Here is a 13930-nt window from a genome sequence, read left to right as displayed (position 1 = left end):
CGTTGTCAGGGACTTAGTACATGACGTCACTATAAGCAGATTAAGGACGGACGATTCAACATGCAATGAAGCAAAAGTGTCAGATATATCAAGACAGTCACAGGGTTTTGAATCCCTTTACTCCACTAACAAAGAAGTACGATGTAAAAGTTTTCTTCCGAATTGGTGACAACAAGAACGATAGCCAATGTATACTGTGTACATAAAGTTTTGTAGACTTCATATACGTACAGTGAACTGTAGATCGATACTTATGAACAAAGCAACCGGGATTCGTACTTTTGACCGTCGGGTTTAGAATAAGAGTCATTAGTCACTGAGACTCACTTGATACTTCTCATAATTCTACTCCACCGTTGGTATTTAGCTCTTCTGTGTGTATATGCCCACTCGGGGAAAGTATAACTATACCGTGCACATCCTGATGTGTCAGTGGAGATTTTTTCATCAAATCATAATCACGTTCTTTTAATAACACCGCACTAAAAGTTGTGGCTGCTCTCTAAGCGATTATCAAGATCTCAGAAAGACGAATAATCAGAATGTGAGGCATAGATCAAACTTGATTTTTTTTTTCTACACACTGCCTTGAATGCAAAACTAAAAATTCTTCCGGATAACGAAATCTTTGACTTTCGTGATCGTTTGTGTCAATGTGTACTGTACTGGCGAGCAAATTTCGTTAATGCACCACTTCTTCAATTGATAAAGAACGAGCGACGATGATGATGATGATCATCATGTGTCTTTATCCTATAGTTCATATATTCTATCCGCACCACGTTCTCCTCGCTTTTGATGGTACCAATAAATAAAAACTAGAAGGATGTAAACAAATTAGCAGAATTTCCACTCACTGAATATTGCTTTTCCGATGCTTTCCCTAGCCACCAACCCCTTACCATAATCCCTAGATTCGGTTCAACTGTTAACGATAACTGTGTAAGAATGACAAGTAAATAGACTTCCAAACTACATCCTAATCTTATTTTGAGTACCTTTAACGCCTCGGTCCCAAAACACTGTCCTTTCTCCGACCTCTCGCCCCTCGTCCAAGGACGTCTGGTCTCAGCGATATCGACCTTTCCTCTCCGCACGTGTAGCGGCTGATTATTACTAAGCCTAAATGGCAATTCCCTCAGACATGAAAGTTCGCAAGATTGTGTCGTCAATACGAGGCCGTCTCTTTTACCGTGTGTAATCGTGGGGTGCTGACAAGGAGAGGACCTCTTAATCACGGTTAAGCACAAGTTCGCGCGATTGCGAGGGTTCTCTGCTAAGGCGGAGTAATCTGTGGAGGTTGTAAGAGACGGTATTGCCAGCTGTTGTAGCACATTTGTTCCCAATCTGTAGGTGATAAAGTCTGCCTACTGCAAAGCACACATCGGCCGGGAGAATACAGAGCTTGGTTTTGGGCTTACAACAAAAAAAAGGTCTGACTAAATTTCCTGGTTCCTCTGTTAAAGTGAAGATCGTGTGGCGCAATGGCAGCGGCAGCATGTTCGACTCAGAACCAAGTGGTCCCGGGTTCAAATCCTGCTGTGTCACCGATCTTGTGCCCTTGGGAAATGCACTTTACACGATTTTCCCAACATACCAGAATGGTCGTCAGCAAAACCGTGGGCATTAAAGGCGAAAATAGAAGGAAAATGTAGAAGAAAAAAATCGAAAGATATTTCGAAAATAGTTTTGTAACTCAAAAGTTTACATGCCTTTCTTCCTTTTATTACTGTTCCCCTATATTTTGAAAATACATACACACGGTGTGAAAAATGTCTTCTCCTCGTATAATGGAATGTTAGCAGGTAAAAGGATCGCTGAGATCCAGGTAGATCTCTTTACGGGGACGCACAATGCACGCAGCTTCTCAACTAAAACTTTCCATTTGTACCTATGGGTTGATAAAATACCTCCCGAAACCGCTATCTGCCATTTCTGCGCGTGTCTAATCTATTTTCTTATCCTTCTGTCCTATTTTGCTGGACCTGATCGTAAAATTGGGACATAAAAAGGATATCAGCGCATAAACATGTAGGCGAAGGTACGTTTTACTACCCTTAACGTCTGTGGAGGATGGCTTTATCTTCAAGATGTCCCTTCTTAGGGCGTTATCTGGACATTCGGAAATACATCACCTACTTAAGGAATTGTCGTGTAGTTTGGTGTTCTTTCACAGTCGAAATCTATTTTTCTTTTCGATACAGAAATGTTTTAGTGACATAGTTTCGTATGCCGAATAGAATAACCATTAAGAAAATCAAACGATAATAGAAAATTAGGCCAACCGCCATTTTACAGCAAGTTTAGCCTTTACGTGGTGATTTTCTCTAATAGTCTACAATATCAAATGTTATGAAATGTGCCCCTTTCAACGAACCGTATTCTAGGCCCTGAGGTATTGAGCAATTTTCACCAGAATATGTAGAAGCCCCCCGCTACCGGTACTTATCTATGGCTTGGTGAATTGTATCGGAAAGGGTAGTAAACAGAGCAATGGCCTCGGATAACGTCGATGGCGATAACTTTTATGTTTGAAGGACTGAGGAAAGGACTAAGCCCACTGTCGCAGACACCTCATTCACTAAGTTTCGCGGGAAGTTGTCTAAAGTCTAGTTCTTAAGAAAGTTTCCTTCCGTATAGGTACAATTTGGCGCAGTGAGAAAGTACCTGCTTTCAGGTTGTGGTACTATGCACAGCTTGATTAACGATAACTGCGCCATCATTCAACCTGGCGAATGATGACGCTACCGACAAGGAAAGTGTGATCGTGTTTATAGTTCAAACACCTGTGAGGAATAGATTGTAAAGAATATCAGAATTTCCATGTAGTATTTTTGTGACAGCCGTCCTTTCGGCATACGGGACTCTGTAAATTGCACGACGTTACTAGCGATACATACGGCGCTACAAAGCAATGAAAGCCGGCTCTATTTGATATCAAATTGTATTAGTGTGGTGCTACATTTCAAACTACTTGTCGCAATCACTTTGGACAGAATCCAGACTGGTCTGCCTTATACATTCTACCGAAAAGAACGATGTCATTGTTCATGACCAAAGCTTCATTCTGTGTGTTTTTTTCTAATTACCCGACATGTCGAGCGAATGGGCTTCTCTCGTCGTTTTCGGCGGCGATGCGTAGAAGAGTTTATGGTGTGTTATTTGCTACATTCAGAAAGACACGTGTGACCTTATGTGACCTACTAGTAGGTAATTACAATAATGCATGATGGTGGTCAGTCGGAGGAAATCGAAATTAGTTTCGCCCTTCCAGCAATAAAGGCTGACCAGTTAGGACGTAACCAGTGCAAAGTCTCCTTGTCTTGCCAGGTAGCGCTTCGTTAAGCCACTGCATCCGCGGCACCCTGGCGGCGTCGCTGCGTCCTAAACTGGATTTGTGCTACACTTGACTTTATATTGGGAATATCATTCAAAAGGTATGACCAAAAAGACAACAAAACACACAAAGCTTACAAAGATTCGTTTTCTGTCGATGAAATTCGCTGAGTACTTTGTGAATTTGATCGGCCGCAGCGACGCCGGCAGCGTGCCGCGGGTCCAGTGAGAGGGGGGCTTGAGATGACAAGGTATTGAACTGGAAAAAAATATCTCCCGAGACTTCAAATTGAAAGTCATACAAGCATAAAAAAAGAAATGATAATTTGATGAAATTATCAGAGTTGATCATATATTCAACTTTATTCATTTGCTTTCTGTTCCCATTGGGCCGTCGCAAAAGCACATAAACATACAGACATATGAAATAGCGTAAGCATATAGAAGTGATCAAATACAAATCACAAATGAACCAATTAACTAAATCAACCATCAAACATAGGTAAAACATAGCTGATGATAAAAAAGACAGACCTAAAATCATAGTGGAGTTGAGCCTGGCTAGTGGAGATTTTGCATCAACGCCATCGACGGTGGGACGATATGATAGGAAAATCCAAGAGGATGGATATGGAAAGATAGGAGATTCTAATGGCACGCTTAAAGATCAGTTGAGGTCCAGCTTTAAGAGAAATAAAGCAGGAGATAGCCAGCATGCAGAAAACTGTAAAACTCTTCACGAGAGTGACATTTCACTGACAAGAAAGCGTGCATTTCTGTTCAACCTTTTACTACCCTTTTCCTCCAGAGGAAGACTTTAATCCAGACACTGTTTACTCGGCCAAGTAGATTCATTTCCTGGATTACGGGCGGTTTTAACGTCCCATTCAGCCGTTACGGAGTAGGCCGTAACCAAGCTCACGGTCAATAAGGTTAACGAGTCTCGTCCCATCTGGACGTGATGAATAGTCTCGCGAGAGCTGAGGTCGCTGAGCGGGATTTGGGCGGCCATCATTGCTTATCATGTCCTTCCACTGTGATCATTCGAGCGGTCTTTGCTATGGATAACGGGGAAGACCTATGATTGATTGGCTAAGGGTAGGAATTGTATCATGTTTGGGTTAATCCGAGTGGGGGACATAGCAACAGCCCCATCAGTATCGGTTATTATTTCTTTAATTTGATTTTTTTTATACCAGCCATTGCGTTGTCAAAATATTTTATGTGTCTACGATTGCTACGCCCCAAAGGCACTGTTGAAGCGGTAGTTCTTGTTATGGTATCTCACCACAGTGTATTACCGATATTGCTTTCCCATGCAATTTCACTCTCAAAATTCATTAGCGAAACATAAATGTGCAAGAATCATATCAACGATATTACTGGAAATAGGCCACAAACTCAAGATATATATCCCGCCGGTGCAAACATATCTAAGGCACGGTTTTGTTGTGATAGCGAAACATATCGGAGCTTAGGCGTCTCTGCAGCAAACGTTCTCGTCGAGAAATTCCTTCTTTCCAAGAACTGATTAATCTTGTGTCATTGTGTGCGAGGTGCAGGCCTTGTACCCTGCCTGGGAGGATTTATCAGTCAACCGTCGTCCTTCCCTAAGCTATAGGTGATATAATGAGTAATAAAAACGGAGTTAGGAAGGCGTGCAATCCATAAAATCCTCTTTATTTACAGGTCCGAGCCTAGACTACCTCTCAATTAAGTTTACAGCCAGCAATGAATGGTTCTATACGTCTGTGATGGAAACGTTGTGGACGTTTTATTAAGAACAAAGAGGAGTGTTTCGATTTCGTCATATTCGACAGCGAAAATAATCTTCAATGAGTAAAACAAACAGTCAAACAGTCTCTATCGTAAGATTGATATACATACATACATACATACATACATACATACATAGCCATAATCAATTAAGTTGGAGTATTCACAAAACTTAGTCGCCTGTATTCCCTTTTATACATCATTTTGATCAAGTCTTTTCCTTTCAAATAAGTTTCCGACTCGATAAGGTTATTTAATATCAAGTATGGACGGCCTCTGTTCCTTGATATGCATATTGCACACAAAGAAACTTTGAGGTATATTGGAAATCCCTGCCCAAGGGCTAATGGCAAATGGATGTAACATAGCGATTATACCATGGTAACAATGACGTCCGAAATCGCAAGATTCCTATATTGAATTAACCTAGAAAACCTAGCTAGAGATACAATTAGTTGCTCGATTTGACATCATATTGTACACGGGGACTTCCTGGGGGGGGGGGTATAAAAAATACTAGAAACTTCAACTAAATAAGTCAATGTGAATCTTGTCCCTTGTTTTCAACGCTGTGCTCTTGCGAGAATTGTTGCACATTCCCGGGATTATATGCATATATTCGGTCAATCAGATATAGCTGGCCAAATAAGTGCGAATCGGTAGGTGGCAGCACTGTGCAGACTCAGTGCATACAGACTCAAACAAGCAAACTGTCCTAGTATCTAACTATGGCATGCCATGTGTAACACCGGTGCGTCACTTACCATTTGGTACATCATTCACTTTTAGAACAAAGTTATGTACATGTTATTGTAATCTAAGCAATATAAATAGCTGAAAGAGACTACGAGAAAAAACATTGATGACATAGAAACCCATATCATCAATCCGATTGTTTTTCAAGTACATCTATGAATGTAAGGCTTAATTACTTCTAACATATACGCCATATTAGATAACAAGTATGCATGAAATATATGTGATTACACCGCAAGCCATTATATCGGACGATAACACCGATGATATTAGCAACAGGTGTATAGAACTTAGAAGTGTAAAATGTCATGTCAAATTAAAAGCGCTACATGTCAAAAATATGCATATTCATGATACGAATTTTGCAACAATCTTATCGCTTCAATTGACACTTCAGACTCAGCTATACTAGGCTAGCATATCAGGACGAGCTCTGTATCGGTGCGTACAGCATCTCTGTAGGCCATGTTGTAAATCAAACATCTCTATGACTGACGCCAGAACGAAGCATTTTGTTTTTAAATTGTCTTTTGTTCAAAGAGGCGGGGATTTGTATAAAAACACCATCGAGTTTCCCAAGGTAAAGGGCCATCCCTAACACTCCTCGTCCACGTTGGCCGATGACGGTTTTCTCACGTGCCGAATGCCGATCTCAGGGGCGAGGTTGGTCACCATCTTCTCGCTTAGTTCTTTGGGCAGGCCCGGCAGCGTAGAGGTGCTAGGTCTGTCCGTGTTCAAGGATGGTCCGGGTCTGGAAAACAAACAGAGAATGACAATAAATAAACATCTCTCTCATAATCGATTTTTCGATGTTTATTTCTTCTGCCGTTGTCTCAATACCTTCCATTAACTATTTTATGAAATTTTAAATCTAATTTTTAGAAAAGTGTACACCCTCCTCAGACTTTTCGGTGTACAGGACGATGACCATCCCCATTTCTATTATATAGCCATTCTATCAGACAGTTTCTAAGCAGGAAGCTACTTAATTAGCAAATGGTGACGTTTTAAGAGGGCACTACGCTTACATGATTGAATGGTGTAGACATTTAGTTCAGGTGTCTTGCAAATTTTAATTGAAATGATTTTGGAGTTGAGGTAACATATTTGAGTCAGGATTCTGTATGGTTGATTACCGTTCGTTATCATAACCATATGACGGGCGGTGTGCAGTTTTGCCATCTGTCTTCGTGGACATCGGCACCACCTGTGGCAAAAGGAAAAGCGTTTAATTGTCAGGTTGTTTCGTCACTTCGAGCAATCGATGATTGCACTACTTCCAAGCACTCATTCGTATCTCTGGGACAATGACAGCACTGCGATGGAATTCGAGCGGTTTCGACTTTACTCCTGACCTGTTTCTCAAGAATAAATCGCTGTTTGACTACTTTCAAGCGCTGTTTGCGGTATGAGCCTCCCCAGAAATTTGCGAGCTTATTGAAGTGTCTGGATGGGAATTACTGGTAAAAAATCTGTGTGTGGTCGGGAGTCGGTCTTTTTCGGTTAGCTATTTGCTTAAATGTAATCGGCTGTGTCGCTGGTAGTTTTCAACTGTTACAAAACTGTACCCTTCTAGTGTAAACTGAGCTTTGAAACCTGCATTGAAGTAGGCCCTACCTGATTGACGGTCCGCTGGTCGTACGCGTTGCTCCTGGAGCACACGGTGACCGTCACTACGGACAGAATCCACTCAAGGAAGCCAACCACAGTCAGGGTGATCTCCTGAGCATACGTCACCGCAAATCCGACATAGCCATTCGAGTAGCGAAGGTCATAGGAGCTCTGCAGATGGTGTTGTCACATGAGCTTATTTATTTATCATTTATTTCTGTGGTTCACTTACTGCCTTGGAAACATTGTACAAATAAAACATGAACAGAGGAATTCGAAGATACAATCAATACATCAATCAATCAACCAATCAATCAATCAACTAAATGATTGATGAAAAACAACTTTTGCTACTTTGCTACTAAATCCAAGCTGTTTTCCATATCAATTATCCATATTCGTAACGGTCTGGATAACGTTACTTATATTGAATTATCATTAAACATGATACATTGGCAGTTCTTTCAAGAGCATCGAAGTTTTAAAAATGCTTTGTTCGTGACAGCGGTAAGCTTTAGGGTAAAGCACGCGGAGTATTACCTGTGCAAAACCAGCAATTGAAACACCTATCAACCCCGGTGCGAAGATGATGGTGTTGAGCAGGGACATGGTTAGTATGGCGCCGATCTGAAGCAAAGAATCGAGCTCTGATACTTGAGAAAGCCACACACAAGGCGAAACATGTCGGTGTGGGCTCGAATAAAGTTCTAAACGGGAACTATATGCGGCTACCAGTGTCTTTTCTGAAGATACGGCGTGAGTGTGTACGGTTGGCTTGAGGTTGCCCACTACTACTGCCTATTGAAGCAAAGAATCATGTCATATTTTTATTTCCCCTGATTAAAATGACAAAATACAGACCGATGTTTACGACAAAAAAAAGCAACATTTTTATGCTGGCCAATACTAATTTTATCATCTTTGTCGTAAATTTTCTTTCAATCACATCGTCTAAAATCTGTTGATCGCCACACTGTCTTATCAATAGCTGATGAATTTGGCTTTGAGGGTGTGAAATTTAGATGAGTTGGAAGATGATTGCACTCACCTTACGTTCGGCAGTTCTCCCTTCACCGATCGAAGCTGCGAGGCTGCCTGCCACCATGAACTAATCGTGATGCAAGAGAACATGTAAGGTCTGATAAATGTGCAGTTACCTTAAATCTGATAGCCTGAAGTAACAGGCATTTTAAATACCCTTTCTAGTTAGTCTGTGTATGCATCAATTAAGATATGCTTCTTAAATGAGAATGCTTATTTCCAAAAGAGTCGCACGGTAAAGCAATGCTCTGTAGTTTTCATCCTTATTTAGTACAATAGTGCTGTAAATGGCCACTTGCCTGCAAAAATATATTGTTGTGGCATGGTATGTGCAAAAATATCAATATAGTTTCATATAGTTTCTGACCTTATAAAAAAACAAATCAAGAAACTTGATAACTTTTCTAAAGAGTTCTACTTTTCAGATATTTTTTGATTAGGCATTGATGCTCGCTGACACGTCCGACTCTGTCTAAAATTTATCCGGTTGCTTGATGTATTCATTTATTACGTATCAAGTAATGTCCGTTACCTGTATGTTTAGCCTTCATCGATGTTTAATTTCTTACCAATAGGCCAGTCCAGATGCCTGTACCGAGGTAGAATACCCTAAAGCCTGAATAGGTCTGCCATCGGGATGCCGAGCCCATGACCAAGTCTCCGATCCCGAGGCTGAAGGCAACTACCGACAGGAAGATCTGCAACGCGCCCAGTCCGCGGACAGCGCGATACGGGAACGCTGCCATGTCCGACTGGATCTACTGTTTAGGGTGAAGACAAGAAACGGTTTACAGTTGTAAAGGGGAATACTCTCGTCCATGTCAGGCCTACCTGTAGTGTTGAACGTACAATCGTTCCTTGGTATATACAAACGGCGGGACTTGTATGAAAGAATGTTTAGAGAGGACAACAGAGAGAGAGCAGCCACGCTCCCGCCACCCATATTAAACGAGAAGCACCCTCTGGCAAAGTATACAGAGACTGCACTGCAAAAACACACAAACAGGCATACACAAACAGAGACGCCAAAAACAATACTTCACTTTGTGGTGGGTGAGTGTTGTACATCCTCGGATTTAAAGACTAATAGGAGGGGCAACACATTTGTGTATCTATCCGATGTGTACATTCTCTTCTATTCTGTTGCCACAAATACACACACAGAAAATATGATGGTGCTGTCCAGAGATGGTAAAAGAAAAATGTAACGGCCATTTTTTCTTGCATGCCGTTTGCTTTTAGGGTCAAGGCCATTGGAGTAAACAACCATCCTTTCAGAGCATCGCCCTTTGTTCTAAGTAAACAACAGTGGTCTTTTATACAGTGATAAATGGGTTTTTGAATTGAACATGTTCCATTTAATCGCGTTTGTGGTCAGGAGTTCCTTTATGCGGCAAACAAACAGGACTTGGCGCGTACGTAAAGAACCTGTATGTCAGCCTTCAAACAGCGTCTGACTTATGCAGAAAAAAATAGGGGAATTGCCATTCATCAGGCCTGACTTTTCAAATCCCACAGCTGCATTTTTAAGGTCGCCAGGGTGAAAATGTATCAACAAACCCTACAACCTTAAGCTGGCAGCTGAATTTGACCTGTTTATATGTGGCAAAGTTGATGGTTTTAAAAATATGAGGAGTCCATGATAATGATGGAGTTTGGTATAGTAACAATAACGAGCCGTACATGAAAGTACCAGTTGACAGATTTTTGAGGGGAGAGAATATGCTTCACATTGTTTTTCAAGATTCTGGTATCTCAGAGTATAGAATGTTGAATAACTTAGAGTAACATTTTTATTTCGTACATATCAATTATGCTTTAGATTATTTCTGGCTAGTCCAATTTGTTGGATTTCAGGACAGAATTAACCATTCTTTGAAGAACGCACCAGGAATTTTCACTTGCTAGTCCAAGTCTAGTCTAGCTATTTTTTTTTTCAAAAGAATTAAAACTCTCAAGATATGCTTCAGGGAAGAGGCACTAACAGAAGCTGATAGAAAACAATCGAGATGCGTGCGGTTTTGAAAGTAACCATAATGTTAAATATATTGGATTCATCCCTTACCTGGTAACTCTTGCTTCTTGTCCCTAAGTTGTCCTTAAGTTTACCTGTCGTTACCTTGGAGTGGTGCGAATGTTTTATTGATTTACCTTGATAACGCTTGTTGTGCGCATGCCCGTTCGTTGAAAGGGTGGGGCCATTGCTCCAGCCAATCACGTGTTACAAAAGTAAATTTGACGCGAAAATGTATCTCTGCTGATGTTATGGTATCTAAGTCGACATAAGCACGCACTGTATGATTAAGTATCTATTATAAACTTATAGCTAGATAGATACGTTATATATCTTAAGAATGTTTTGTTTTCCTTAAGATGTAATAGATTTTTGTGCATCCTGGGCGTCCAGGTAGATTGACTTATTTTGATGTGGGATAGATTTCTGTGCCTCTGTGATTTGAGTTACATTTCCTTAATTCGTGGACAAAATACACCGATGGTTGTTGAAATCATGTAAGGCTTTTTAGCAAAGACAACTACGAATGGTCAGATTTATCGACAGCTGTCGTCTGCGAGGGTATCGCCAGGTGGCGGTGCTGCACAGGCTCAACTATTTGAACTCATCGGACCATAACTGACTTTTTTGTGTACATCTGATGCTGAAAACGTTGCAGTTTAAAAACAGAGGCAAATACATAGATTTGTGACTTACACAATATGATATATATATAGTTAATACAACAAAGAATATCATCTTTATTATGTACATTTTTGCTAAATTAATTATCGGTAACGAGCTATCATTACTGAATCTGTCCCTGCATATGTGCTGAAGAACGTAGATAAGAAGCTTTAGGTCACAGTGTACCGGCATCAACTGTCAAATGTTTTCAGATTTGAGACCATTTGTGATACAACCATTACCTCAGATCGAACACGGTCGAATAGAGTTCGGGTTCTAAAAGACTAGGGGATTTTTTTTCTCAATTTTGACCACTTTTCTGCTGTTCTTGGCCTCAGCGTACAGCACGCCGAGCTCGGCGGCGGGGAGGGTCACCATCTGCCCGTCACCACCTGTGGCCCCGCCCGGTGTCAGGGAGGTGCTGGGCTCGCCCAACCCGGGACTGAAATAGAAAAAACAACGGTCAATTGTCCACTGTCTCGAAAAAGGAAGTCAAACCCAAATAAGATAGAATTCAGTGTTAGTATTTGAACTAGAATAGTCAAATGCTATATTGTTACCAATTGTCTGTCCGTCCTTCCACGTTTCATGTACTTGCAATTAGCCTACGGGCAAGAACTTTTAATAAACCTATTATCATTATTGATGGATACAGCTCATCTGTATCACATGTACCTTTGACCCATTGCATGTCTCATAAGGTCACAGACCCGATGGGTCAGTCAGCCTGATAAAGGCTATGGGAACGGCTGCAGATTTGGTAAAGGTAATTTGGCAGTTAGGTTTCATCTTTATTTCCCATTTCTAGTGCATTTTATTTATTCGGATAACGCTTTCGTCAAAGTTTGACAGGGAAGCGTTCTACATTTGGCTTTCTGCTTTCCTACCTTTCGGCAAAACCATATGACTGTGTGGGCGCGGGTACGTCAGGCTGCTGCATAGTGGTGGGGCAAGCCGTCATGGGTCCCACCTGTGGTAAAATGGAAAGGATAAGTAGCTTTTTAAACCACTTAACTTGCAAATAATTTTTAATTAATACACTTTCAAATTATAATTTCACTTAATTCGGGCCTGAAGTTAGTCATCAGCTTCTGGATCATCACTTGATCAATAAGATACTCTGTGGACTTAAATCAGCGATTATGATGGAGTAAGATGGTATCTTTGTTCTCAATAAACATGTTCATAGATGCAGGACATCAAGTTGTCATTGGAAAATTATACCTGATTGACAGCAGGCTGGTCGTAAGGATCCCAACAGCAGCACACGGAAGCCGTCGCTATGGACACGATGAACTCCAAGACCCCAACAACGACTAGGGTGATTTCCAAAGCGAACATGAGATCCACCCTGGCATAGACCTGTGTTAATTGATATTCCAACTGTTATGTATATATACAGCTCACTTATGTTTGATTGTAGGATTTCTTATATACACATAATTTCATTAATGAAAACATCCATGATTAAGAAAATAGTCAAAAGTAAACTTTTCTGAATGCCCTGTTTTTGGTAACAAGTAATTCAACAGGACTTGGGTAGCAATATCTTCTTAGAAATTAAGCAGCTTGCTAAGAATGTCTAATATCGTCACCATTTCATAAGGCATGTGGTGTCTCCATGATTTGTGAACTTAACAATTCGCCAAACATTACCTGGATAGCACTCATTAATGTTACTGCAGTATAATAGGAGTTGTTAATAGTGCGATACAAAACGTGTGTATGTTTTCATTCCATGTTTATATTCTGGTTGTTGTTACGTAGCAGACGGTGCCATACCTTGTACATGCGTTGTGCATGCGTTGTGCAATAAAGTTTACGCATACAGTATAACGCTATAATGGAAAGAAATGATAAGTTACACCTACCTTACATCCTACCATTTGCCCCTCCCTGATCGAAGCTGCCAGGCTGCCTGCTATCAGAAACTTATCAAATTGAATAAGAAGGAGAACATGACAGATTTAATTGTAATTATGCATATTCTTGTTCAGACACGTAAACGACTGTTGATACACACATATGATATAGATAGCCGTATCATTGATATTGGTAAATACATTTACTTGTTGTTTTAAAGTACATTCACCTGTACTTTGAAAACAAATAATACGGGCCTCAGTGTTTTGTACAAAGTCATTATATTGGAGGTGAGTATGATCATTATTTCAAATAACATTGAAGTTTCTTACAAATAGACCTGTCCAGATGCCCGAGCCTAGCATGAAGAATCTGAAATTGGGACCTGGAATCTGGCCTGATAAACCCACGAACATGTCGTCGCTCCCCAGACCCATGGCAGCGAGCCCCAGGAAGATCTGCAGACCGCCCAGTCCCCGGGCAGTGCCGTACGGGAAACCGGACATGGTCCACTAGACGTACTGGAGACGGAAAAGATGTCTGCTTTTAGCTTTACCATACACAAAGACAAAAGTACATATTGACTATTCTTTCTCTATTCTAGGGTTGGAGATCAAAACACCTCGGACGTAAAACAAACTGTGTTTTTTTTTTCTTACAAGTACCCGCCGTTCCAAACAAACATGAAATGTGTAAACGTCGGTGATACACAAGTACTGGTAAAGCAATAAGAGTATATAATTTTTGTTAACAGAATATTCTTGTTTACTAGCAGCGTCAGCACACTCTCTATATCTCTGAATGGAAGTGCTAATGAATCATACATCAACTGGTGATTGGCAGACAAAGGTATTGGTACCAGAGCGC

The 13930-nt window shown here is 40.8% G+C and overlaps 1 protein-coding gene across 1 annotated transcript; it reads right to left on the bottom strand.

The window, feature by feature from the left end:
- Nucleotides 1-6462: 6462 nt before the first annotated feature.
- On the bottom strand, nucleotides 6463-10722 carry LOC136442645 (uncharacterized). The gene is made up of 7 exons (XM_066439590.1): nucleotides 10586-10722; nucleotides 9090-9281; nucleotides 8528-8587; nucleotides 8020-8106; nucleotides 7465-7650; nucleotides 7005-7075; nucleotides 6463-6619 (listed from the first exon to the last, which is right to left on the bottom strand). Exons 2-7 carry the CDS (start codon nucleotides 9264-9266, stop codon nucleotides 6463-6465), a joined length of 738 nt encoding a protein of 245 aa, XP_066295687.1. The 5' UTR covers nucleotides 9267-9281; nucleotides 10586-10722.
- Nucleotides 10723-13930: the final 3208 nt, after the last annotated feature.

This window comes from Branchiostoma lanceolatum, chromosome 9 (assembly GCF_035083965.1).
Source record: "Branchiostoma lanceolatum isolate klBraLanc5 chromosome 9, klBraLanc5.hap2, whole genome shotgun sequence".
Taxonomy (NCBI): Eukaryota; Metazoa; Chordata; class Leptocardii; order Amphioxiformes; family Branchiostomatidae; genus Branchiostoma; species Branchiostoma lanceolatum.
This window is presented reverse-complemented; position numbering and strand designations above follow the sequence as displayed.

Excerpts from the sequence above, each read along its gene's own strand:
- LOC136442645 (XM_066439590.1), bottom strand. The coding sequence starts at position 9,266 with ATGGCAGCGTTCCCGTATCGCGCTGTCCGCGGACTGGGCGCGTTGCAG. Across the intron at positions 7,651-8,019 it reads CAATTGCTGGTTTTGCACAG|AGCTCCTATGACCTTCGCTA; the intron begins GTAATACTCCGC and ends CACCATCTGCAG. Across the intron at positions 6,620-7,004 it reads TATGGTTATGATAACGAACG|ACCCGGACCATCCTTGAACA; the intron begins GTAATCAACCAT and ends TTTGTTTTCCAG.